The sequence below is a fragment of the Haliotis rufescens genome, unplaced genomic scaffold (assembly GCF_023055435.1).
Source record: "Haliotis rufescens isolate VD_foot unplaced genomic scaffold, xgHalRufe1.0.p SCAF_2, whole genome shotgun sequence".
Lineage (NCBI taxonomy): Eukaryota > Metazoa > Mollusca > Gastropoda > Lepetellida > Haliotidae > Haliotis > Haliotis rufescens.
The window spans coordinates 62,199,329-62,226,774 of NW_025963890.1; the positions used below are offsets into that span (position 1 = coordinate 62,199,329).

At 40.1% G+C, this 27,446-nt stretch overlaps 1 protein-coding gene across 1 annotated transcript; it reads left to right on the forward strand.

Annotated features, from left to right (window-relative positions):
- The first annotated feature begins 1,434 nt into the window (after nt 1-1,434).
- Nucleotides 1,435-27,446, forward strand: LOC124142584 (phosphotriesterase-related protein-like). The gene is made up of 9 exons (XM_048400295.1): nt 1,435-1,480; nt 5,847-5,911; nt 7,531-7,690; nt 10,532-10,607; nt 15,203-15,314; nt 20,976-21,131; nt 22,961-23,125; nt 24,325-24,542; nt 27,197-27,446. The coding sequence occupies exons 2-9, from the start codon at nt 5,878-5,880 to the stop codon at nt 27,332-27,334; spliced, it is 1,059 nt and encodes a 352-aa protein (XP_048256252.1). The 5' UTR covers nt 1,435-1,480; nt 5,847-5,877; the 3' UTR covers nt 27,335-27,446.

Here is a 27,446-nt window from a genome sequence, read left to right on the forward strand (position 1 = left end):
GGTTTTGACTGTATTGTACAAGGAGTGTTCCTCTTCACTGTACAATGTCATTGCGATACACTTAAGACAAATACTGTTTTGACTGTATTGTACAAGGAGTGTTCCTCTTCACTGTACAATGTCATTGCGATACACTTAAGACAAATACTGTTTTGACTATATTGTACAAGTAGTGTTCCTCTTCACTGTACAATGTCATTGCGATACACTTAAGACAAATACTGTTTTGACTATATTGTACAAGTAGTGTTCCTCTTCACTGTACAATGTCATTGCGATACACTTAAGACAAATACTGTTTTGACTGTATTGTACAAGGAGTGTTCCTCATCACTGTACAATGTCATTGCGATACACTTAAGACAAATACTGTTTTGACTGTATTGTACAAGGAGTGTTCCTCTTCACTGTACAATGTCATTGCGATACACTTAAGACAAATACTGTTTTGACTGTATTGTACAAGTAGTGTTCCTCTTCACTGTACAATGTCATTGCGATACACTTAAGACAAATACTGTTTTGACTATATTGTACAAGTAGTGTTCCTCTTCACTGTACAATGTCATTGCGATACACTTAAGACAAATACTGTTTTGACTATATTGTACAAGGAGTGTTCTTCTTCACTGTACAATGTCATTGCGATACACTTAAGACAAATACTGTTTTGACTGTATTGTACAAGGAGTGTTCCTCTTCACTGTACAATGTCATTGCGTTACACTTAAGACAAATACTGTTTTGACTGTATTGTACAAGGAGTGTTCCCCTTCACTGTACAATGTCATTGCGTTACACTTAAGACAAATACTGTTTTGACTGTATTGTACAAGGAGTGTTCTTCTTCACTGTACAATGTCATTGCGATACACTTAAGACAAATACTGCTTTGACTGTATTGTACAAGGAGTGTTCTTCTTCACTGTACAATGTCATTGCGATACACTTAAGACAAATACTGTTTTGACTATATTGTACAAGGAGTGTTCCTCTTCACTGTACAATGTCATTGCGATACACTTAAGACAAATACTGTTTTGACTGTATTGTACAAGTAGTGTTCCTCTTCACTGTACAATGTCATTGCGATACACTTAAGACAAATACTGTTTTGACTGTATTGTACAAGTAGTGGTCCTCTTCACTGTACAATGTCATTGCGTTACACTTAAGACAAATACTGTTTTGACTATATTGTACAAGGAGTGTTCCTCTTCACTGTACAATGTCATTGCGATACACTTAAGACAAATACTGTTTTGACTGTATTGTACAAGGAGTGTTCCTGTTCCATGTACAATGTCACTGTAATTTTTTATGCGTGTACATGTCCATATGGTTGACAATGTGTTCATGAATACAGTAACTTGTCTCATGACACAAGTGGACAGAAGGTTGTCAGGGTCATACTGCACATAGCCAGCCCTGTAGCCGCACGCTATAGCCCGCCCTGAGCACATCCTACAAGGAATCTAAGGTAAGAAATATTTAGTCGATTACGTTTTAGCAGAATATGAATATCTAATATGTGCAGGCTTACGACTGGTGTCTGATCAGTTGACCTGTGATGTCCAGTCAGCAATACTCAAGGTACATTACAGCGGTCTGATCGTAATACTGAATGGGTCGTTGTCCTGTGAGTCAGGACATCAATGTAACCCAGGTAGATTTTATATCTGCCCGATTTAGAACTCGAATACGAAAATCTACCCCAACTTTGGGTGCTAACACTGGGCAAGTCCAGCCCCACTTCTGAAACCAGTTTAGCATTAAATAAACCTTCTTTGTCCACGAAAATTTTGTTTCTAAGAACGATGGCGACCTTGCACCAGATGATTTTTTATGATTTAACACAGACTACAATGGATCTTATACAAAGTTATGATTCTGACAGTGAAAATGATCAAAACCCAAACAAAAATGAAGTAAGTGTCCTGAATGCAAAATTCCAACAGTATAGATCTGTTCTAACTTTGTATGTAATATCATTGTACATGTAAATTAATGGTCCCTATGCAATCTCACACAATAAGCCCTCAGCAATGCATGTTGGGTAATGTCAGGCATCTGTTTTTGCGTACGCTTGTATCGAAGCACTGCAGTGAACCTCTATGTGGAGTTACAAGATGGTGGCCCTGTCGTCTAAGGTGCCGCGATTCGCTGGGCAGAGTTGCGTCCCTTGGACACGTCAGAAACCTATGATTGTGGGTTTGAATCCTGGTTCGCCCCAATTATGTTTCTAGGTTTGTCAGCACCATACCTTTGCTCGTGGGTTTCATCGAAGTGGTAAACGTCTGAGACCTGCAACACTTCGGGCTTTCCTCCCACATTAAGCTGACACGCTGTGATATAACTGGAATACTGTTAACAGCGGCGTCAAACCCCACTCACTCACTCACTCACTCACTACTACAGCGATTCCGACAACATACTACCACTGCTGCCACTACTACTACTACTACTACTACAGCGACTACGGCAAAATACTACCACTGCTACTACTACTATTACTACTACTACTACTACTACTACTGGTACTACTACAGCGACCACAACAACATACTACCACTGCTACTACTACTACTACAGTGACTATGACACCAAACTACCACTGCTACTTCTACTACTACAGTGACTATGACACCATACTACCACTGCTACTACTATTACCACTACTACGACAACATACTACTACTACTACTACTACTACAACTGCTGCTACTACAACATCTACCACACTGCAAACTAATAATCCACTACCATGACAACCACAACAACTACCACTACTACCACCACCACTGCCCTGCCCTATGAAGATCTTGGTTAGAATAGGACTATACTTGTCGTAAGAGGGGTGGCCAGACTCGCTGACTTGGTTGGTGCATGTCAACGTATCACCATTGTGTGGATCGATGTTCATGATATTAATCACTGGATTTTCAGGTCCAGACTTGATTATTTACAGACCCCTGTCATATAGCTGGACTATTTATGAATGTGGCGTTAAACAACCAACAAATAAAAAAACAGACAAATCCAACACCACCACTACCACCACTACAAAACATTGTTGCTAGTTGATGTTTACATCATGGACAAAGCAATATACAACAGTCAGTATTTGTTATATTCAGAACATTTCTGGTCATATTCAGACATAACCCTATCGTGCGGACATTTCGATCTCACACAAGTCTGAGCACTTACAAACACAGATATACAACTGCCATGTTTGAATTGGTTAGTGTTTTACACCACAACAAGAGTGTAAACTTTTTGAAACAAATAATGAACATCCAGTATGAGTATCTGCTGTTTTGAATGTTTTAAATGGTATTAGCATGTGTACAGCTGCATTTCAAAGATATGAACTTTGATATGGTCTCCTTTGTCCACAAATGATGTGGTGGCATCGCCGGGACACAAACTGACAGAAAACAATTCAGCTCGGAATACCTTCAGTGTATCAAAAGATGGCGTTTTATTGATGGAAATATGATTTACACCTGACTGTGGTGTCTTTTTAGTTACACTAGAAATGATTCGTCCTGTCTGAATAAAACCCAAAATCTATTGTATGTTTATAATCCGCTAATAATAAGTACTAGCAAGAATGCACATCAAATACCTGAACACTCCAGCCATACAAAAAGACCTGTGTAGTGACATTTAAGTTCAATCAGAAAGTCTCTCGCGTGGCGGACTAGCTACATAAACTGAGGGGTCAAAGAAACTATACCATCTTTGTTTTTTATGGAATTGAAAACTGAAATAACTATTGCTCAATTAGATTATGTCTATGTAACCGTCACTCATTCCTGCATGCAACCGTTTGTAAAAATTAATCTGTGACAGGGTAATTTTAAAAAAAAATATACTGGTTCGATAAAGACCGGGCTTAGAAATGAATTTGAAAACACATGACCTCTGCCATGTTTGAAATGTAAATTTGCACTGTAAAAAGGATAATAATTGAAAAGATATCTGTGTATTATGTAAATTTTTAAAAGTTTTAAATCTGACTAAGCACCAGTACAGTTATTGTTTTGGATATAATATCGCTAACTTAAGATATTTTTAGTTGAAAATCAAACATATGATGAAATGAGCTGAGAAGTACAAAAATCTCACAACGTCGGAGCCAGTGAAAAATCAGTTCGTCACCATCCCGCAAATGAACCAGGCGATATTATTTGCATTAAATCTCGCTGAGCATTAAAATTATTGCATCATGCTGATTGGCTAGATTGTTTTCATTGTTTGCTGAGAGGCCTCTAGCTCCACGATATGAACACATTTTATGAACCAATAATTGAAGATGGACGTCGTCCATTGTCCATGACGTCAAAAACTATGTAATACATGTAATGCATAGGCGGATCCAGAGGAGGGATCCAGCGGGTCCAGGGGGTCTAGGCGATCCAGGGGGTCCAGACTCCTCCCCTTTTGAAGACCAAATGTACTATGTTGTAGGCAGTAACATTGACTGAGAGAAGATTTTGATATTTTGGACCCCTCCCTTTCAAACATGCTGGATCCGCCCTTGTTACAAATGTGTGATTGTTCAAACAAAGATTAGCTGTCTCCACTTCCAATCTGCAAACCTACGTACATTGTCCGTGGTTTATACAGACAAGAGAACTATGGGTATTAAAATAATCTACTCGCCACTCAGAATGGTGGATTATCTTGAGAAGGAAGATTGAAAGTTACAAAATTTACGAAAGTTACAGCAATGTCATAGCAGCCTGAAAATATTTAAGTCTAGTCCCAAGCCCGAGTCTAGTAAATCTCTGTTTGGTCTAGGATGCTCAGCTCATTAAAGTCCATGAGATAATATCAAATCTACTAAACATGATGCTAAGAGCCATGTTTGGGCTAGCAGACACACCCTTTGAAGTCCTGGGTTAGAATTGGGGAGCAACCCATGTTTGTCATAAAAGTTGATGAACAGGATCAGGTGGTCAGGCTCACTGATTTGGTTGGTTCATGTCATCGTGTCCCAGTTGTGTAGACTGAGGCTCATGGCGTCAATCACTGGATTGTCTGGTCCAGACTTGATTATTTACAGGCCGCCGTCATATAGCTGGAATGTTGCTGAGTTCGGCGTTAAACAACAAACAAGAAAGGCCGGATCTTTACGGGTCTCCAAATGATGCTTCACTATTTCACACATGCAGTGTGTAATAGTATTGATTGTTATACCATATATTGTGAAGCCATTTGTGGCCGTCGTACACAAAACCTGTGTTGACCATGCAGTAAGTTTGCCCAGCCATGTGGTTGTGTTGGTGAGAAGGTGAGACAGGGTTTAATATCGTGTTCAAGAATATGGCACTTACATAGCAACATGGGTGTGTGGGTGGCTGCTTGTACTAGGCTGGACTGATTTTAGTTTATAGTGCTACTGAGCCCACTGAGATACCATGCCGCAGTTTTACATGAATATACCTCACCTCACACATAGTTACTGACTCCGAGCCAACCAGTCCTTGTGTGTCCTTGTTTGTCCTCGTACCATAGTTTAACGTCTTATGATGTGACACAGCCTTTGATCAAATATTTACCTTTGTGGGGCTGTCTCTACATACTGAAGTCTGCTGTCAGTCATTGACGGGGTCCTTCAGCCATATCTGTTCGTTGTATTCAAAGTTTGATATACGTAGGGCCTATGTTGAAAAAATTAAACAATTTCAAACAATGGTGATTTTCCTTTGCCTGTAGAAAACTTACTCGATTTATGTACTATGTGTGATTTCATTATTGTTAGAGTATGTTGAATTTATCTTTAATGTGTTAGTTTTGATGAATTGTTCAGACTTCACGCGTCTGCCATGTTTCAGGTGGTCCAGAAGATAGAAGGTCAGTTCAACAATGGCAGAAACAAGGGAGGGGAAAATACAAACAGGTAGGGACGTACAATATATTGCCTGGTACAGAAGTTGCTTACCGGACATAATAGCGTAACACTAAACAATTAAAATTACCTTCATAATTTTGGTAGGGTCGACCATTGGGTGAAATGGAAAATAAGAAATATGAAGTTTAGAGCGAATGAGCATTTCTTGAATCAGAAGTGTGGATGTGCAGAGAATTAGAAGAGATTCATCAAAATCATGTTTGTTAGTTTGTATAATGCAGCACTCAGCAATATTCTATCTATATGATGGCGGCCTGTAAATAATTGGGTCTGGACCAGCCCATCAAGTGATTGATATCGTGAACAACGATCCAATCACCAAGCCTGATCACCCATGAAGTAACACTGTAAAATAAGTATAGATTGCTTGGGATTCCAAGTGGGAATCCCTGTGGGGCATGACAGAGGGTGTATCATCAAGAAAATATAGGATTTGGTGGGGGCTGGCTCATAGAAAACTAGACCCATGAAGATCTGGGGTAGAATAGGTCTTCAGCAACCCATGCATGCTGTAAGAGGTGACTATGCTTGTCAAAAGAGGCGACTAACAGGATGGAATGGTCAGTCTCGCTGACTTGGTTGATGCATGTCATCGTCTCCTAATTTTGTAGATCGATGCTCATAATGTCAATCACTGGATTGTCTGGTCCAGACTTGATTATTTACAGACCGCCCCCTTATAGCTGGAATGTTGCTGAGTGCTGCGTTAAACCACAAACAAACAAATCATAGAAAACTAGGACAATTAATTCAGTATACGGTACATGATAATAGTCATATAACTTTATGTCGCATTTCTCACCTGACATGTGGCTACCTTGTCACCTGACAATTTTTCATGAATGGCCTCTGTTATATAGCTGTATTTGTATGTATCTATCAAGAATAGAGCCCAATCTCATTCAAATCAGAATCCGCAAAACAAAGATCTGAAGACATCCCTTTACGGGTCACGTCAGAACGACCTTTCGTGAACTTTGACCAACCACTGAAACAAATATCCAGAAGTCGATATCAGCCAATGAGATAGCAGCTTTCTCGCGCTTTACGGCACTCGTTTCAACCTGGCGACTTCCATTTCAGACTACGCTTGAAAAATACGTTGACACTGTTTTCGATTAAAATGTTCAAAACTGAACAAACGAACATTCCCGAATGTCTAATATATTGTTGTATTGCAGAACTTCCTACGTACTGTACAACGCCTCTTCAGTTCAAATGTTTATCCCGCGGAAGCGAGAGATAGACGATAATTATGGCGGAATCAGTCCGTAACTGTCGTTTGGATTAACCCGTGTTAACATTTTCGAGGTTGCATGATTAGAAAACACATTCCGACTGTCACTTTCATGATCTGGTAAGCGACGCTTTGACTGGTCGGATGAAAGGTCGTTCTGACGTGACCCGTAATGGGATGTCCTCAGATCTTTGTTTAGCGATAGCGAGAACTAAGATCTGATTTTAATGAGATTGAAATAGAGCCTTGGGCTAAATGAAAATAAATTCAAACTATTTTTGTTTTATGTTCATATTGCATCGTTTTGGTCTGAGCGGTGGAGTCAACTGTCCTCTGTGTAGTGTTTTCCTGCATCTGTTGTTGGTTGCAGTGACAGGGCTGCTTCAGCCGGACAAGTTGGGGGTGACCATGACCCATGAGCACCTGTGGATAAATTGTGGGGGCTTCTACATGGAGCCAGCTCCCCAGAACAAGGCCAAGTCGACCATGCCTTTCGCACTCTCCAACTATGGGTGGATAACGCAAAACCCGTAAATATTATGCCAACATTCTAGTTTATCATATTTATTTATATTTTGATTTGTTGTCAGTGACATATTACTTGCTGTGTGTGTGTTAAATAAGGTTATACCCCACTTCTGGTCTTGTTGGTTTCTTGTATTTTATCTGTAGTGTGTATGTGAATAATGATCAATGTCAATAAAATTGTGTAAACTTGTCCGTCAGTGATATGAATCATGAACCTTCTGATTGTCACTAACATTCCATGCTGTTACAAGTATTGCTTAGTGGAAGAAGACACATTTTGAAAACTCTACTCCACCACTTTGACAGGGGTATTGTCTCTCCGCGACACACAAAACTGATTTTCATAACATGTAAAGTGTATATGTCAATAGAGATGACGTGTCTGATTGTCCCTATCAAAAGTTGAGTAGAATATTTATGTTTTAAGTGATTTTGTGAACATTTTAAGTTCATTTGACTTACTTTCGTCAGCTGTGATACATAAATAAACATATAAGGTAAATGCATGTTTAATTGCCCAGATTTGGGCATGAATAGTAGTGGTCGTTGTGGACATATACTCACTTTTGTGGCAAAGTTCGAAGACAAACATTATTATTTTAAAGGGGGGATGAAGTTTTGGAAATTGGCAGGCCCAGTTTGATTCAAGTTACTCAAACACCACTGGCCTGCTTGTTGAAATGTTATGGTGGGTTTTTTTTATTCTTGGGTAAGCACAAGCTCCTTTCTTTGTAATGGCCCCTAATGTTTGAGTCCCCTCGCTAAAATAATTTGGTTTGGGGTAATCAAGATTCTATTTTCTATGTTTTAGAATTGCTTTGCTGTTCAATTTAGGGGTTTAATCATATTTAGCCATACAAATACAAGGAGGGCTATATTTGTGATTATCGCCCTATATTTATTAGTAGCACCAACAGACATGGCGGTTAGGTATCCAGTAGAGGTGTAACGATACGGGAGGGTCACGGAACGTATCGCGATACAGGGGTCGCGATATGATACGTATCACGATACAGTGTTTACTGGTACAAGCTAAGCCAAGTTGATGTCTTTCTGCTCTCTTAAAGATGTGACAAGTACAGCTGAAGAAGATATAAGGTGTTTATTTACTGTTATAGCAAATTTTCAGCAATACAGTATGTTTTACTGAAACAACAAACTGGCTTTGAAACTGTTAAACGTTTTTCATGTTTAAAAGTACCGGTAAGTAAAACTGTGTTATGAAAATATTGTATATATATCGCGATACATGCTTTCCAAATCGATGCATCGTATCGTGGGCTGTGCATCGGGATACAATACTGTATCGCCGTATCGTTACACCACTAGTATCCGGTAAGGTGCATGTGTTCCCAATCTAGTAGGAAGTGATTACTCTAACTCTAAAGAATCTGTAATCTATGTAGTTTAAACTCAGTAGAAGATGAATTTCATTTCTTACTTGTATATCTAGTGTATTTACACCTTAGAGAAAAATACCTGCAAGCTTATTATTACAGGTACCCTAATATTATTAAATTTGTTACATTGCTGTCAAACACAAAAAGAAGTATCTTACAAAATGTGTCCATGTTCATATATTATGCCTCTTTATACCGACAGAACCTTATGAAAGAATAATCTTAGCTGCTTGGTATTAGGAAACTATTGTGTATATACATTAAGTACATATTTATAGATATTTGCCATCTGAATAAACTACACACAAAAGAGTTAGAAATGGTATTAAACTACCAGGCTGTCATATGATATTGTGGGACGTGATATTACAAATGGTTAAGTATAGTTATATGTATATGAAATGATATGATGTGACATGACATGATGTGATATGATATGAAGTGATGTGGTGTGATATGATACATGAGGGGATATGATGCAATATATTGTTGTGTAAATACTGTTTTTTAGTGTACATATTATATGGCTTGCGGTCTTCCAGTGTTGAATAAATATTGATTGATTGATATCAAATAAATTGGCATGGAATGACATGGCATTATATGGTATGATATGATCAGATATGATGGGACAAGCTATGACATTGCTAATGTGTTGTGTGATATGACATGTTGAAATGTGATACAATATAGTTGTGATATATGGTACGATGGTATGTATAGTATGTTATGATAATGTTATATGAAATAATACTATATAGTATGATCTTATAATAATGATACAATATGATATGATGTTATAGAATATGTTGTATGATATTACAAGTTGTGATATGGTAATATAGAAACTATGAAATTACAGGGTATGGTATTGTACTGAATGTGTGAAATTATGTGACTGCGTTGAAATGCGAGGTGGAATGACGTGAGGTGATCTGGTGAGATATGTACATAAATTGTATAAAACTGTATATTCTTCAACTTGTACTATAGGCCTGTGGCCTCTTCAGTATGTGAAATAAAGATTAGATAGATGATTACTCTAATTAAAATGATTACTCTAAGTATGCAGTAACTAAATCTCATTTTCATTTATTTTCACTAATTTACAAAATTCTCATGTGGGTACCAATGGCAATGTCTAGAATGAGGCTGGACAACTGTAGATACCAGACTGTCGAGCTCTGACTCCTTTTAAAGGGAGACTACACTCAGACTGACAGGCAGTCCCTGCCAGTTTGATTCATGGCATCAAAACTCCCATTGTTTGTCTGCTAAGGAAAACCTCCTGGTGCATATTAAACTATCAGTTAGTGATTATATCCTTTTACACTGGGATATTGCCTAAGTGTCACACAAGGTTTAAATAACAAAGTCCTAGACTGCAAGTGGATGGTAGATAGTGGAGCCACGTGTGCCTTTAATGAACTACTTCTATATCAGATACAGTCACCAGCCCAACCTGGGCTATGGCCCGGATGAGAGAAGTGATATCGCTGAAGAGATGATATACTACAAGGTAGGTGCCTTACATTCCATTAGTGTTGAGAGGGCAGACATCAACATTTTCCCAGCTGTGACCATCACATCATACTACTGCCACAGTTCAGTTGCCCAAACAAGGTTTTAAGAGATATATAGAAACTGGCTCAAGCCATGCGTCTGTTACATTTCATAATTCCTACGAATATCCTACCTCTATTTCATCATAGCCATAAATTCCCATTTTGCCAATGTTCACACTAAAAAAATCTTTAGATTTTTCAACAGACGCCCTCTTCACTGCCAATTATCCCAATAGTTTTGAGGTACGACGTTAGCCAATGTGTACGTCAAGATCAAGATGCTCATGTTGCAAGGACTTATCAAAGGAAAAAATTGACAAGCACTATAAAGCCCTAAATTGTCCTAAGTCTATATCCAAGAGGAAGACTATATCATCGGACAAAAAGTCTTCATCATTTTCTCCCCAAACCAAAACTAAATCTAAATCAAATGCGGAAAAGTGTTGTCTCTCAGGTAAACTGACTTCCTCAGAGAAACACACAGGCACTAAAGGGATGATGTAAAAAGAGAACCCGTTTTATTTTTGCTTTTGAGGAAAAATCGTGTTGTATCTAGGGAGAGTAGTCATTATAGCCCTACCTCACCCCGTGCTTTTCAGGAAAAGAAGGATGTGTCACGAGAATCTCACAAAAGTGAACACTCTTCCAGTCAGGAATATCAATCTTACACGCCCTACATTGAGGAAAATTGTGTTAAAAGCTCCCATTACAAAAAGCGTGCTCCTTAAGCCACAGCCACGCGTGAGAATCACGTCTATAGCTCGGACAGTTATGTATTGATGAGGAATATTTTGATCTGGTCGGACACCCTAATACCAAGGATGAATGTTGAGATGAACAAATTCAAAGAATTTGACAATGTTAATAAGAAGATGATAAGTATAAGCACGTATATGAACTTGTTTGCAGCCGGCATCAGACATGTACTTCCCCCTGTTAACTCTGAGGAATTTACTGGCCAACCTTGTGACACAAAAGTTGAGATTAAAATGGAACATGTTGGTTTCATCCATAGTGCGCTGGATAACATACTGAAGATGCACGATCTTCAAACTGCACAAGTATGGATGTCCACATAATTCCTGCTTACTCAACGAAATCATCTTATTCAACAGGTTAGACACAATATCTCAGATCCACTAGGACGAAGTTTGATGTCTCAGTCAATATTGGCTCCCCAGTTCAACGGCAGACTAATCTCTGTGATTGTTGATATTTCACGCACCACTAATCAGAGATTCCAAAACTAGACTATAACAAATATGACTTTTACGAGTCAAAAGTATGGGGGACCAGACGGCGGTTGTCTGTCACTATATGCCGAAAATTGGAAGTCAATTATGGACGACCCTTGGCTAATCGAAGAGGTAAAAGAGGGTACAAACTCCATTTCCAACAGCGTCCGGAGCTTGTAGTCAACCCCAAAAAGACGACGTTTTCATCTAGTAGGAGCCAAGTTAGCGGCCGCAACTTTGGCTATAGAGAACTACTAGACAAAGGGGCCATCAGCATCTTACAAAAGTCAGACACTACAAGAGATCTTTACTCTCCACTTTTTCTGGTCCCCCAAAAGAAATCTACAAAGATGCGCATGAAAATAGACCTAAAGGTACTCAACAGAGACTACCTAGTACGCCCCCCAAAGATTCAAATGGAATCAGTAAAAAGGTTACGCAAGTCCCTCAAACTAGGAGATTGGCTAGTCAGTCTGGACCTACAGGACCTACAGTACCTATTCACCCGAGTTGTCGACCCTACCTAAGCCTTGCAGTAAACAGTCTAAGGTACGAATTCAATGTGTTTCCATTCGGAATATCAATAGCGCCATGGCTTTTTACATGGATTAATACCAACTCAAGACGTCGTATACATAGGGGCGAGGTTTCAACTTTCAAAAGGCATAATACAACCTCCTCACAGTCAACTATCGGAACTATGATGATTGCTTCGGCGTCAAAACGTCATGCCAGGCATCCCTCTCCTGTTTCCCCCACCGTTACACCATCTACATACAGACGCATCAGGCACGAGGGGGCACGAGCTCAGCACTTTTGTTGAGGGAGGTTACGCTTTTATTTGCCTTGGCAGACTCAGTGAGTTGCAGGATGGAAGCACGGCACATACCGGGAAAAGTCAACATACTTGCAGACTTCCTCTCCCGGAAAAACTAGATTGTAACCACAGAATGGACTCTCCACCCCGAGGTTTCAAGTGGATAACCTCGACGTGGGATACCCCTCACCTGGACTTGTTTACACAAGCTTAAACCATCAACTTAGCCCTTCAGGTCGACGGCCTATCCATGAGTTGGCAGGGGATGTTTCGCTTTCCCTCCTTTGTCTCTCCTGGACAGAGCAATAAGGAAGATCGAGGAAACAGATTGCGTCATTATTCTGATAGCCCCAGCGTTGCTCAACAGAGCGTGGTTTCCAAGACTGATTCCTTGTCTCATAGAAGACCCTCTTAAACTACCAGAATGTCACGATCTCCTCCGCCAACCAAAATCAGACATATTTTATGGCAACCTGCCAAAACTCCACCTTCATGCCAGGAAACTATTGCGACAAAAATGCAAGTTTCCGGTTTCTCTAAATCAGCTTCAGAAGCGGTTGCTGGCTCATGGAGACCAGCTTCCTCAGCTATCTATAACTCAGATGGAGAAAGTTCTGCCAGTGGTTTGCATGACGGAAATATAATAATACCTCTTGTGGCTGATTTTCTACTTCACCTGAGAAATGAGAAAGGGTTCAGACATGGTACAATTGAAGGCTACAGATCAGCCTTAGCCTCAGTTCTACAACATGATGGTCTATCCATAGGATCTCACCAAAAACCAGGCATCAGTGTTTGGGCCTCTAGGACATAAACAATACTCTATCCCATCCTTGAGTAAAACAGTGGATCATCCAGATAGACTATTATGCCCCATCAGAGCTCTGAGATACTATATTTCAGCTACTCAGAACCACAGGAAGAAAAGAAAACGGCTCCTTACCTCTTGCAAGCCTTCGTCAAAAAAGGACATTACTAAGGCTACTGTGGCCGGATGGCTAAAGAACACTATATCTGATAGTTATCGTCAATCCCAGCTCTCTACACCAAAATGGGGAAGTTGCAAGGCTCATGGCCTCATGGAAATCAGTTTCCATCGAACAAGTGGTATCAAGCTGCCAATGGAGATCCCCCAAAATATGTTTACTCATTTCTACCTACTAGATGTACAACACGATCTAGAGGGCTATAGTCACTCAGTAGCCTTTCTACCCCCTGTTCTGTGGAAGGGGGGAAGATCCCAGAAAGTACCACAAAATAAGGTAAGTTAGCCTTTACACTATGACAGATGATTGGCTGACATCTGGGATCATAGATCATAAGGTAATAGGGTTATTACATTGTTATTTGCTCGGCGTAATATATATAACTACCGGAGGTGTCATCGTGGAAGACTCCAGAACCGGAATTAAAGTAAAGAGTATGTTTTATCACCAATATATAAAGGGTAACATGTCACAAGGGATAGGGTGTACCTCAAAACTATTGGGATAATTGGCAGTGAAGAGGACGTCTGTTGAAAGATTTTTTTTAGTGTGATTATTGCCAAAATGGGAATTTATGGCTATGATGTAATAGAGGTAGTATTCTTAGAATTATACACAATGATAACTATTGTTTGATTTCCAGAGCATAACTTATAAACCATTCAATATCATTTGATATTTTGTTTTTCTGGTATTTTTTTAATGTTTTATGTTTCCATGGCAACATATTGGACTTTCTGGTACATTCAAATGAGAGTAGGTTCGTTTCTGGAATATAAATCAAACTGTTCAATTTTTCTTCATACATTTCTGGCATCAAACTGTACGTTTTCCATTTCAGGAATTTATGAAAGAAATGTTTTCTGTGTTTAAGAAATTGAAACTTTGTATGCACCTGTGGCAAGTGCTAAACTGGTGCCTTTTGGCATTCTGGAGTTGTGTTAAATCTTTAGATTTTACCATTCTGATACAAAAAGTTGAACTTCTGCTCCACACAATGAAACCCTCATTTGAACCAATCTTATAAACCATCGAATATTTTTTATGAAACTTTGTAAGCACATCAGATATCATACATCATGCAACACTGTTGGAATTCTGAGTTAAAATGGGTCCCCTTGTTTTGAGAGATGACTATATAGATCGGGTGGGCAGACATTGTGGCTTGGTCGATAGAGTGACATTGTCAAATGACAGTAGGCTTAGCTCATAGTGCAGGGTTTATTAACAAACTAGTGCAGCATCGTACATCATTTCAGGAAGCGTTTCATTCTTTTCTTTTTTCTTTAGGAACTATAATTGAGAGTTTTGCAAATAGCGTATAGATCATTGGTGTCAGATGAAAAGTTCCGTCTTGGAAGGTAGCGAAAGTAGTGAGAGAACAGAGGAATCAGGCGGGGGATATGATTAGTTTTGTTGTTAAGATAGTGTTGGCTGAACTTGTAAACTTGAAAATCTCCGATAAATGCGTAGATAATCCCAATGTGTATTTTGTACACTTGATATTCCAGAGCAATGGTGGCAGCAGTATAGTGGATAACACCACTATTGGCCTACACCCCAATATACAGTTCCTGAAGGAGTTGTCCGAGACAACGGGGGTCAACATTGTTGCAGGAGCAGGTAGGGAAGACCATGGTGCTTGTATTTAGGAAGTTAGTCAGAGAGACTTAATTGTTTCATGAACTTTCCATTCCTTTACATTCTGATACAGAAGTGGCCTGAGCAAACGAGACAGGATGGAAAGATGGTCTGTTTTAATATGAATTGACTTATTAGATGGCCAAAGATTAAATCAAGTACAGTCTAACACAGTTGTGTCGAACTAACTGTTGTCTCGAAGTAAAAGTATGGTTCCTGTGAGTCGAACCTCATTTTGAGGAAATTTCATTGTGGAGCATTTTTGTAGATCCCTCCAACTTTGACACAACTGCGTTTGACTGTATAATATCAAAAAAAATAAGCATTTTGGGGGTCAATTTATTTTTGTTGCTTTTAAGTTCATTCATTAAACAGCAATATTTGGTCCCAGTTTATTGATATTGTTGATATGTTGTCATGTTTGTTTGTTTGACATGAATTCTCTTTGTTTTTCCGATGAACTACTGAATTTTTAGTTTTCTTATTAACTGCAGGAAAAACTTAAACAATATACATAAAATGTATAATAACACGGAAAGCCACCTATTTTTTAAATATTCCAGAACCACAACATTTGTTTTTTCAGGCCTATAGTAACACTGAGGTGTCGCTGTGTGTACGATGTTGCAGTATGCAGGGTGTTGCAGTGTGTAGGGTGTTGCAGTGTGTAGGTTTTGCTGTATGTACGATGTTGCAGTGTGTATGATGTTGCAGTGTCTAGGGTATTGCAGTGTGTAGGGTGTTGCAGTGTGTAGGGTGTTGCAGTGTGTAGGTGTTGCTGTGTGTACGATGTTGCTGTATGTACGATGTTGCAGTGTGTAGGGTGTTGCAGTGTGTAGGGTGTTGCTTTGTGTAAGGTGTTGCTGTGTGTGCGATGTTTCAGTGTGTAGGGTGTTGCAGTGTGTAGCGTGTTGCTGTATGTACGATGTTGCAGTGTGTACGGTGTTGTTGTGTGTAGGGTGTTGCTGTATGTAGGGTGTTGCAGTGTGTACGATGTTGCAGTGTGTACGATGTTGCAGGGTGTAGGGTGTTGCGGTGTGTAGAGTGTTGCAGTGTATACGATGTTGCAGTGTGTAGGGTGTTGCAGTGTGTAGGGTGTTGCTGTGTGTAGGGTGTTGCAGTGTGTACGATGTTGCAGTGTGTACGGTGTTGCAGTATGTAGGGTGTTGCAGTGTGTAGAGTGTTGCTGTGTGTACGATGTTGCAGTATGTAGGGTGTTGCAGTGTGTAGGGTGTTGCTGTGTGTAGGGTGTTGCAGTGTGTAGGTTGTTGCTATGTGTAGGCTGTTGCTGTGTGTACGATGTTGCAGTGTGTATGATGTTGCAGTGTCTAGGGTATTGCAGTGTGTAGGGTGTTGCAGTGTGTAGGTGTTGCTGTGTGTACGATGTTGCTGTATGTACGATGTTGCAGTGTGTAAGGTGTTGCTGTGTGTGCGATGTTGCAGTGTGTAGGGTGTTGCAGTGTGTAGCGTGTTGCTGTATGTACGATGTTGCAGTGTGTACGGTGTTGTTGTGTGTAGGGTGTTGCAGTGTGTAGGGTGTTGCAGTGTGTACGATGTTGCAGTGTGTACGATGTTGCAGTGTGTAGGGTGTTGCAGTGTATACGATGTTGCAGTATGTAGGGTGTTGCAGTGTGTAGGGTGTTGCTGTGTGTAGGGTGTTGCAGTGTGTATGTTGTTGCTGTATGTAGGGTGTTGCAGTGTGTACGATGTTGCTGTATGTACGATGTTGCAGTGTGTAAGGTGTTGCTGTGTCAGCGATGTTGCAGTGTGTAGGGTGTTGCAGTGTGTAGGGTGTTGCTGTGTGTAGGGTGTTGCAGTGTGTAGGTTGTTGCTATGTGTAGGCTGTTGCTGTGTGTAGGGTGTTGCTGTGTGTAGGGTGTTGCAGTGTGTACGATGTTGCAGTATGTAGGGTGTTGCAGTGTGTAGGGTGTTGCTGTGTGTAGGGCGTTGCAGTGTGTACGAGGTTGCTGTATGTACGATGTTGCAGTGTGTAAGGTGTTGCTGTGTGTGCGATGTTGCAGTGTGTAGGGTGTTGCAGTGTGTAGGGTGTTGCTGTGTGTAGGGTGTTGCAGTGTGTAGGTTGTTGCTATGTGTAGGCTGTTGCTGTGTGTAGGGTGTTGCTGTGTGTAGGGTGTTGCAGTGTGTACGATGTTGCAGTGTGTACGGTGTTGCAGTATGTAGGGTGTTGCAGTGTGTACGATGTTGCAGTGTGTACGGTGTTGCAGTATGTAGGGTGCTGCTGTGTGTAGGGTGTTGCAGTATGTAGGGTGTTGCTGTATGTAGGGTGTTGCGGTGTGTAGGGTGTTGCAGTGTGTACGATGTTGCAGTGTGTAGGGTGTTGCGGTGTGTAGAGTGTTGCAGTGTGTACGATGCTGCAGTATGTAGGGTGTTGCAGTGTGTAGGGTGTTGCTGTGTGTAGGGTGTTGCAGTGTGTAGGGTGTTGCAGTGTGTAGGTTGTTGCTGTGTGTAGGGTGTTGCAGTGTGTAGGGTGTTGCAGTGTGTACGATGTTGCAGTATGTAGGGTGCTGCAGTGTGTAGGGTGTTGTTGTGTGTAGGGTGTTGCAGTATGTAGGGTGTTTCTGTATGTAGGGTGTTGCAGTGTGTGTACGATGTTGCAGTGTGTAGGGTGTTGCAGTGTGTCGGGTGTTGCAGTGTGTACGATGTTGCAGTATGTAGGGTGTTGCTGTGAGTAGGGTGTTGCAGTGTAGGTTGTTGCAATGTGTAGGTTGTTGCAGTATGAGAGTGTTGCAGTATGTAGGGTGTTGCAGTGTGTAGGGTGTTGCAGTATGTAGGGTGGTGCAGTGTGTAGGGTGTTGCTGTATGTACGATGTTGCAGTGTGTATGATGTTGCAGTGTGTAGGGTGGTGCAGTGTGTAGGGTGTTGCAGTGTGTAGGGTGTTGTACTGTGTAGGTGTTGCTGTATGTACGATGTTGCTGTATGTACGATGTTGCAGTGTGTAGGGTGTTGCAGTGTGTAGGGTGTTGCTTTGTGTAAGGTGTTGCTGTGTGTGCGATGTTGCAGCGTGTAGGGTGTTGCAGTGTGTAGGGTGTTGCAGTGTGTACTATGTTGCAGTGTGTAGGGTGTTGCAGTGTGTTGAGTGTTGCAGTGTGTACGATGTTGCAGTATGTAGGGTGTTGCAGTGTGTAGGGTGTTGCTGTGTGTAGGGTGTTGCTGTGTAGAGCGTAGCAGTGTGTCAGATGTCGTGTGTGTGCGCTGATTACATTCTTCTGCACAAATAACATAGCGCTAGGACTTCCCTCTATTGTTATCCCCCAGCATATAATGCGGGGGGATATCGCGATCAGCCAGTCTGTCTGTCTGTCTATCTGTCCGTCCGTAATCATTTCCTTTTCCGGGGCAGAACTCGAAAACCATTCAGTGTATGTGATCGAAACTTGGCAAATCCATCAGTCACATACTGAACTGGTGCCTTTTGCTATTTAGGAATTTTAGAAATTTATATTTTTTAGTTTCCATGGCAACAAGTTGGACTTAGGTTCTATAAGGGTGGTGTTCATTTCTGATGCGTAACTCAAAAACTGTTAAATACTCTCTTACAAAACTTTGCATGTCTACCAGGCACATACTGAACTGGTGCATCTTGCTATTTAGGAATGTAATTTTATTTTTTTTACGTTTCCATGGCAACAAGTTTGACTTAGGTTCCATAAAGTAGAGTTCGTTTCCGGAGCCCATGCGACACTTTCTAACAACACTTCGCATGTCTACCAGGCACATACTGAACTGGTGCCATTTTCTATTTAGGAATTTTTTAAATTTTTATTTTTTACATTTCCATGGCAACAAGTTGGATTTAAGTTTTAATATAGGGTGGGTTGACTTATGGAGTATAACAAATAAAGTGTAAAATATTTCCCTGCCAAACATTGCATGTCTATATATAAAGCACATACTGAACTCATGCCATTTGATATTAAGGAGTTTCAGAAATGTTTATTTTAGAATTTCCATTGCAGCTATTTTGACATGGGCTGAGAGAAATGTTGTGTCAGTTACCTGGTTTGGGACCATAACGTGTTAAAATGGGTGGTGGATATAGATGACTTCGTAGACTATACGCTTGTTTAGTTATTGTTTCTTGTAATTTGTCATTGGTTTGCATAAAAAAACCTACAGAAACACACTTGTTTTACTTTACATTTCATATGGATGTATGCTACTTCAAGAACATTCAGGACCCGTGAAGATTCCGGGGTCTTCAGCAACCCATGTTTGCCGTAAAAGGTGACTATGCTTGTCATAAAAGGCGACTAACGGGATCGGGTGGTCAGGCTCGCTGACTTGGTTGATGCATGTCATCGATCCCAATTGCGTGGATGGATGCTCATGATGTCAATCACTGGATTATCTAGTCCAGACTCGATTATTTACAGACCGCCGCCATATAGCTGAAATATTGCCGAGTGCGGCGTTAAACAACAAACCAACAAGAACATTCATCTCTTGACTCATTACTTACAGAATTGCACATTTACTCGTGGTTACTTTACAGGCAGCTGGCGGGGGGGGGGGGGGGGGGGATTATCTCTAAAGAATTGACAATTTACTTACCTACTTTCAGCAATAATTATTTACGTTGTATTTATTTTCATCTATTCATTAATTTATTTCAACTTTCAGGCTGTATTTTAAATCTGATTATTATTTATTCTGTTACTTTGATGCTTTATTTTAAGTCAGATCACGCATGCGTAACTGGACATTCGAATTCGTTACAAATAATTAAACTCATTGGCTTCGCTGGCTTGTACATTATTTGTTACGAATGTCCTGTTACCATGGTTACTTGTGTGCTGTCCTGAACTAAATGGGGAACTAGGTTAAAAAACTTAGTCGTCTCGCAAGTATCGTATTCGACGTAATAAGCGCCCCGCTCTTATAAGCGCCCACGGCGATATTTGCTAATATATTGGCAAGTGAACAATCCCAATTAGCACCCCTTCCGATTGATCAATGTACGCAAGACTTTCGGGTATAATACGCACTCGTGTGTTATATGCACCCTTAATTATGGGCAATTAAATTCTGGAAAAATATATCTGTCGTATATAAACAGTCAGGCGCTGCTTTAATTAACCCAAGTTATCACCAGATACCAATTTGTGCTAAACACAAGTCTATGAGTGAAAAAATATTGGTTACCCAATGAAAAATGTAATAACCCAATTAAAATAGAAACAGTAAATACTCAATTGCTCAAAAAGTTATCTGGAGCTCGGCAATGTTCAGTTTGTAAGTTCCTACCATTAATGTGATATCATGTTCTTCAGATAAGGATGCTCAAGCAATGTGATGCAGTAGACATGACACCACAGTTCATGATAGAGTAACGTCTAAGGATGTCACGATTCACCAATACATTGATGAATTGATAATGTTCTCAAACGACAGGACACGCGATACACACTTCCCTGTATCTATTCATATTATTATCCTTTATCGTTCAACAAATGTACCTATTCATTCTTATGCATGTCTTGTTATCAGATCTCATGTATAACATGTATGATGGATTATAGTCCATCATTCACAAATTTTAAATCCATGAAGAAACGTGGCATCGTTTTTGCCCTTAAGTGACAAATATTGACAAAACTAATATTTTATGTTTCTTGATTCAGGTTATTATTTGGCCGAATTTCAGACGGAATCAACAAAAGCCTTGACCTTGGAGGCGATGTCGGACTGCATACGTCATGACATCCTAGAGGGCGTGGGAGAGACGGGAATCAAGTGTGGCGTCATCGGGGAAATCGGTTGTGCCTGGCCTCTGGAGGGTGAGTAATGACAAGTGGCTTAACCCCATTATGACCGCCTATGTGGTCTAGTGGTAGAGCGTCCGCCCGGAGAGTGGAAGGTCCGGGGTTCGATCCCCGACCGCGTCATACCAAAAGACGTTAAAATATGGTACTTGTTGTTACCCTGTCTGGCACTCGGCATAAAGGGGCTAAAACAAGGACTGGTCGGCTCGGAGTCAGTATACTGTGTCTGAGTGGGGTATTCATGTTAAACTGCGGCATGGTATCTCAGTGAGTTAGCACTATAAATCGGCATCAGTCCGGACTAGTACAAGCTGCCACACACACACACGTGCATGCACGTCGCTATATAAGTGCAATAATCTTGGACGCGTCGTTAAACCTCATTTCACCTCACCTAACCCCATTATTGTAAAAGCTGACTGACTGAGATGAGGATTGGATGGACACAACGAGTGACCTGTCTGACTATGTGTGATCGTACCCCGAGGGTCTGGATTGCGGCTCCTGCTGTCAACAGCTAGTTTCCCAGCCCAGATTTGTGTATTTGATAACTGACTTCCATATTCTGGGTGTTTATGGAGGTAGTGTACAGTGTCCACACTGATTTTTACGTGTATAAGTTCATAAAGGCTAAAATATATTTAAATCAGTACTTATGAATAAATAAGCCAACAGTAATAATTTCATCGACTGCTTATTTAACTAGTTACAAAAAAGTGTTGACAACGATACGAAATAAATTAATGCAACAGGTGACTACACCAATAGGTGACTACACCAATAGGTGACTACACCAGTAGCGGACTACACCAATAGCTGACTACACCAATAGCTGACTACACCAATAGCTGACTACAACAATAGCTGACTACAACAATAGCTGACTACAACAATAGGTGATTACAACAATAGCTGACTACACCAATAGCTGACTACACCAATAGCTGACTACAACAATAGGTGACTACACCAATAGCTGACTACAACAATAGCTGACTACAACAATAGCTGACTACACCAATAGCTGACTACAACAATAGCTGACTACAACGATAGGTGACTAAAACAACAGGTGACTACAACAATAGCTGACTACACCAATAGCTGACTACAACAATAGCTGACTACAACAATAGGTGACTACAACAATAGGTGACTACAACAATAGAACACTACAACAATAGGTGACTACAACAATAGGTGACTACTCCAACGGGTGATTACAACAATAGGTGACTACAACAATAGGTGACTACTCCAACGGGTGATTACAACAATAGGTGATTACAGCAATAGCTCACTACAACAATAGGTGACTACTCCAATAGGTGACTACAACAATAGGTGACTACACCAATAGCCGACTACACCAATAGGTGACTACAACAATCGGTGACTACAACAATAGGTGATTACAACAATAGGTGACTACAACAATAGGTGACCACAACAATAGGTGTCTACAACAAAAGATGACTACAACAATTGCTGACTTCAACAATAGCTGACTACACCAATAGCTGTCCTGGTTTACTAACCCCATCTGTCAGGTCAAAGATCCCATTTTGCCACAAACATGAGGTAGAAACAATCTTCTGATATAGAATGTCCAAAAGGTAGCAAATTTGACACAGTGTCTCATCCGGAAGATATGCTTCTGTTGATGTTGTGTATGTAGGTCATGTGAGACAGATGTTCTCTAATGTGATTGGCTAAAACTAATAACAAGACATTGGTTAGAAACTAAATGATGGTAGAAGTGGCACATGTACTGAAGAACGCTGTGTAAGCTCCTTAGAAATTTCTTTGTTTTGCATTTGATGAACAACACGACATGTTTACAGAGTTTGAGAGACGGTCAATACAGGCCAGTGCAGTTGTCCAATCAGAGCTGGACACTCCAGTCATCATCCATCCTGGCCTTAATCCGGACGCACCTTTTGAGATTCTGAGAATATTCCAGGAAGCTGGAGGAAAGCTGCACAATGTAGTGATGTCTCATTTAGACAGTGAGTATATATCTGTATATCCAGTCTAGAGGAGGTGAATATATATCCTTACATCCTGTTAAATCAGTGTTAATGTTTTCATATCCAGTCTAGAAAAGGTGAATATATATCCTTACATCCTGTTAAATCAGTGTTAATGTCTTCATATCCAGTCTAGAAAAGGTGAATATATATCTTTATATCCTGTCAATACAATGTTTATGTCTTTATATCCAGTCTAGAAAGGTGAATATATATCCTTACATCCAGTCAATACAATGTTTACAAGTCTTCATATCCAGTCTTGAAAAGGTGAATATATACTCTTCAAAAAAAGAAACTTGACATAGATGTAAAACCACTTTTTGCCAAATATCTAAAATAATTACATTAAATGAGAACCAAATAAGTCAAACAGAAAGATGATGTGTCTATAATTTGCGAAAACACATGCAAAAGCATAAACGTAGCTTTTGGGGATCAATTTTAAAGCTTCATCCAAATGCAACCGCAACTTGATTGCATCTATTGGTCGTCGGTGTCAAGCGGTGATTGATGCATGTGGTAGGCACAACCGATACTGACATTTTCTGTACACCTGCGACATTAACTGTATCGTGTACGTGTGTCTGTCTAGGTGACACCATTAATGTTTTGAACATTGTGTACATTGATCTTCAAACAGTGTTTCAATTATGGTTTCTGTGTCCTATTTTGAAACAATCGCATTATATTACATTTTGAAAGTCAGTGTCAAATTTATTTACATTACATCCAGTCAATACAATGTTTACTAGCCTTTATATCCAGTCTAGAAAAGGAGAATATATCTCCTTATATCCAGTCAATACAATTTTACTAGTCTTCATATCCTGTCTAGAAAAGGTGAATATCCTTACTAGTCAAGAGAATGTTTACATGTCTTTTTCTCCAGTCTAGACAGTGAGCACATACCCTAATATTGAGTCTAGATAGTGTAGACGTCTTCCTACCACAAAGCACTTACCATTCTTACCATTATTACCATTCTTACCATTCTTGAATTGCAGGAACTTTTGTGGACAAGGAACACCATTCTGAAGTTTGCTGCAACACACGTACCTTGAATCAAACCCCTACCTTTCTTGAATTGCAGGAACATTATGGACAAGGAACGCCTGCTTGAGTTTGCTGTAATACACCTACATTCACTACAAACACTAACCATTATTGAATTGCAGGAACAATTTTTGACAAGGAACGCCTTCTGGAGTTTGCTGCTGAAGGTGTCTACTGCGAGTTTGACCTGTTTGGCATTGAGACATCCCACTACCAGGCCATACCCTCCATCGATATGGTCAGCGACGCTCAGAGAATCCAGATGATCAAGGTCTTGGTGGACAATGGCTATGAGGACAGAATCTGTATTGCACAGGATATGCACACCAAACACAGACTGGTATGTAGGCCTTAAGGTGTTGTTGGGTAGCCTAGCGGTTAAAGTAGTCACTTCCTAGGTTTGATTTCCAAATGACTATTAAATGTAGGATGGTAGTGCATAAAATGTTAAAAACTCACTCCTCAACAATTAAACAGACAGCTGACCGATTTGATCACAGATAGGGTGCCCTGATGGCAAACGTTCATAGTCGTGGTTCTCAGATTCCGCTTTAGTCTCTGAAATCTTATATTACACAATATCCTTCTTGACTCTAAAAAAAAATTAATTCCCTATGCTGATTTCTAGATAGGGCTGGCTAGACTTGCTTTTGTATGCGTTTCTTGATTTATTTATTTTTCATAAAATAAATGTATTCCACGGTCATGGTGCAGGACTAAGGCTCTGCCTGTATCATCATAAAGTCTGCCGCAAGTTTCGTTTTTATTTCCTTTTTCCAAAACAATAAAACATTTTTAAATATCCGCATCTCAAACACACGATCCTGGTACTGAAATGCTTCAATACTTAAGAACATGATTTCGTCGAAATTATTGTGAACAAAATTTGGTGACATACTAGCTTGAACAACATCAACAACAACCAAAAAACACCGCCCTACCGCACTATATTTTCAAAAGCCATTGCCTGAGAACCAATTCTTTTATTTTTTTAAGCTATACCTGTAGGTGGTGATTGTTGAATAATACTAAAGAGTGTAATATAGTGCTATATGTTTGTCGTCCTAAAGTCTGTAGGCACCACATCATGAAAGTAACTGATGCACCAAAACATTGACAGGTTCATCTGAGGTGAGGTAAAAAGGGGTTTAACGTCGCGTCCAAGATTATTGCACTTATATAGCGACGTGCATGCACGTGTATGTGTGTGTGTGTGTGTGTGTGGCTGCTTGTACTAGACCGGACTGATGCCGATTTATAGTGCTAGCCCACTGAGATACATCTTTAACATGAATACCCCACTCAGATACAGTATACTGACTCCGAGCCAACCAGTCCTGGCCGCAGTTTAACATGAATACCCCACTCAGACACAGTATACTTACTCCGAGCCAACCAGTCCTTGCTTTAACCCCTTAATGCCGAGCGCCAGACAGTGTAACAACAAGTACCATATTTTAACGTCTTTTGGTATGACGCGGCCGGGGATCGAACCTCGGACCTTCCGCTCTCCGGGCGGACGCTCTACCACTAGACCACGGAGGCGGTCGGTTCATCTGAGAGTCTTCAGTCTAGCGTAGAACCTCACATTAATGTAATTTTGTCGTATTGAGTGAGTGAGTGAGTGAGTAAATCATGTGTACTTCTGCAGTCGGCAATAGTACAGATATATCGTGGAAGTAATCCAATATGGACCAGAGGTTGATAGCATGAACATCCTTGTCAGGGAAAAATTACAATATCAGTCAAGTCACACATTGCAATCATATGATCAATTTTGGGACCTGCATTCTGTTTGGAATACCTAAAGGTAGAAGTGCTTGGTATTATACAAAGATTTGAATATACTAATGAATATGGATTACAGTATGTTTGGAAAATACTGGGACAGTGAGGTAGCCTAGTGGTTAAAGCATTCACTACCGACAGGTGTCAGATCTCTTTGTTAAACATCTTGTTGAGTGACATTCATGAAAGAAATCATGTATCTAACCAGTAGCCAATCCCATAGCAAACATTACTGGCTCTCCACATTCAACATGAAGAAAAGAAGAGTAACTTAGAAACTTGGAAAATAAGACACTAAAATAAAAACAATATTACAGTCTCTAAAGATAAAATCCAACTTCACTCTTACATTTGCCATGAGCACCTTTCTTTGGCTGTTTGAACTTATTTGCACCCCTAAAGAATTTGTACAACTTTGATTGTGCCATCATATTTTCTAAACCAAACAGCCTAATATTGCGGCAGTAATAATGATGGGGTGTGTACTGTAAAGTCTAAGATGATTGGCTGAGGAGGCAGTCATCCAGTTGCATTACTGTCTAAAAGTACTTTGGGAATGCTATAAAACATGATATCTGCTGGTTAGTTCTATGGTCAGCAGGTCCGCCTCCGTGGTCTAATGGTAGAGCATCCGCCCAGAGTGTGGAAGGTCCGGGGTTCGATCCCCGGCTGCGTCATACCAAAAGACGTTAAAAGATGGTACTTGTTGTTACCCTGTCTGGCGCCCAGCATTAAGGGGTATTCATGTTAAACTGCGGCATGGTATCTCAGTGTGCTAGCACTATAAATCCGCATCAGTCCGGACTAGTACAAGCAGCCACACACACATACACGTGCATGCACGTCGCTATATAAGTGCAATAGTCTTGGACGCGACGTTAAACCCCATTTCACCTCACCTTATCCTCTATCGTCAGCACATATTAGACATGAAGTAGTTATGTAATTATGGGACCAATACAAAATAAGTAAGTTAGAAAAGTGTTTATGTTTTATCATTTGTTTAAACTCTGAACTTCAAAATGTTATACAAGACAGGCGGGATTATAGTTTTGACAGATTACTGTCTTCCCCTAGAAAAGTACTGGTAACAGAAGAACGGGAAGGCAGCTGTTTCAAATGAGTCCAATATAATACTGTTGTTGTTTTTTTCAATTATTACCAATCCATGTTTTAGGGGTTAATATTTCGTTATTTCTTTTACAGACCAAATATGGCGGACATGGTTTTTCGCATAACTTGATCAACATTGTCCCCAAGATGCTCAACAGGGGAATATCTCAAGAAGCTGTGAATAAAATCTTGATAGAAAACCCCAAAAGATGGCTCACTTACCAAAGATAATTAATCAGAATTATCTTAATATTTTGAATATTTTACCGTGCCCCAATCTCATTAAAATCAGACCTTAGTTCTCGCTACCGCTAAACAAAGATTTGAAGACATCCCATTAGGG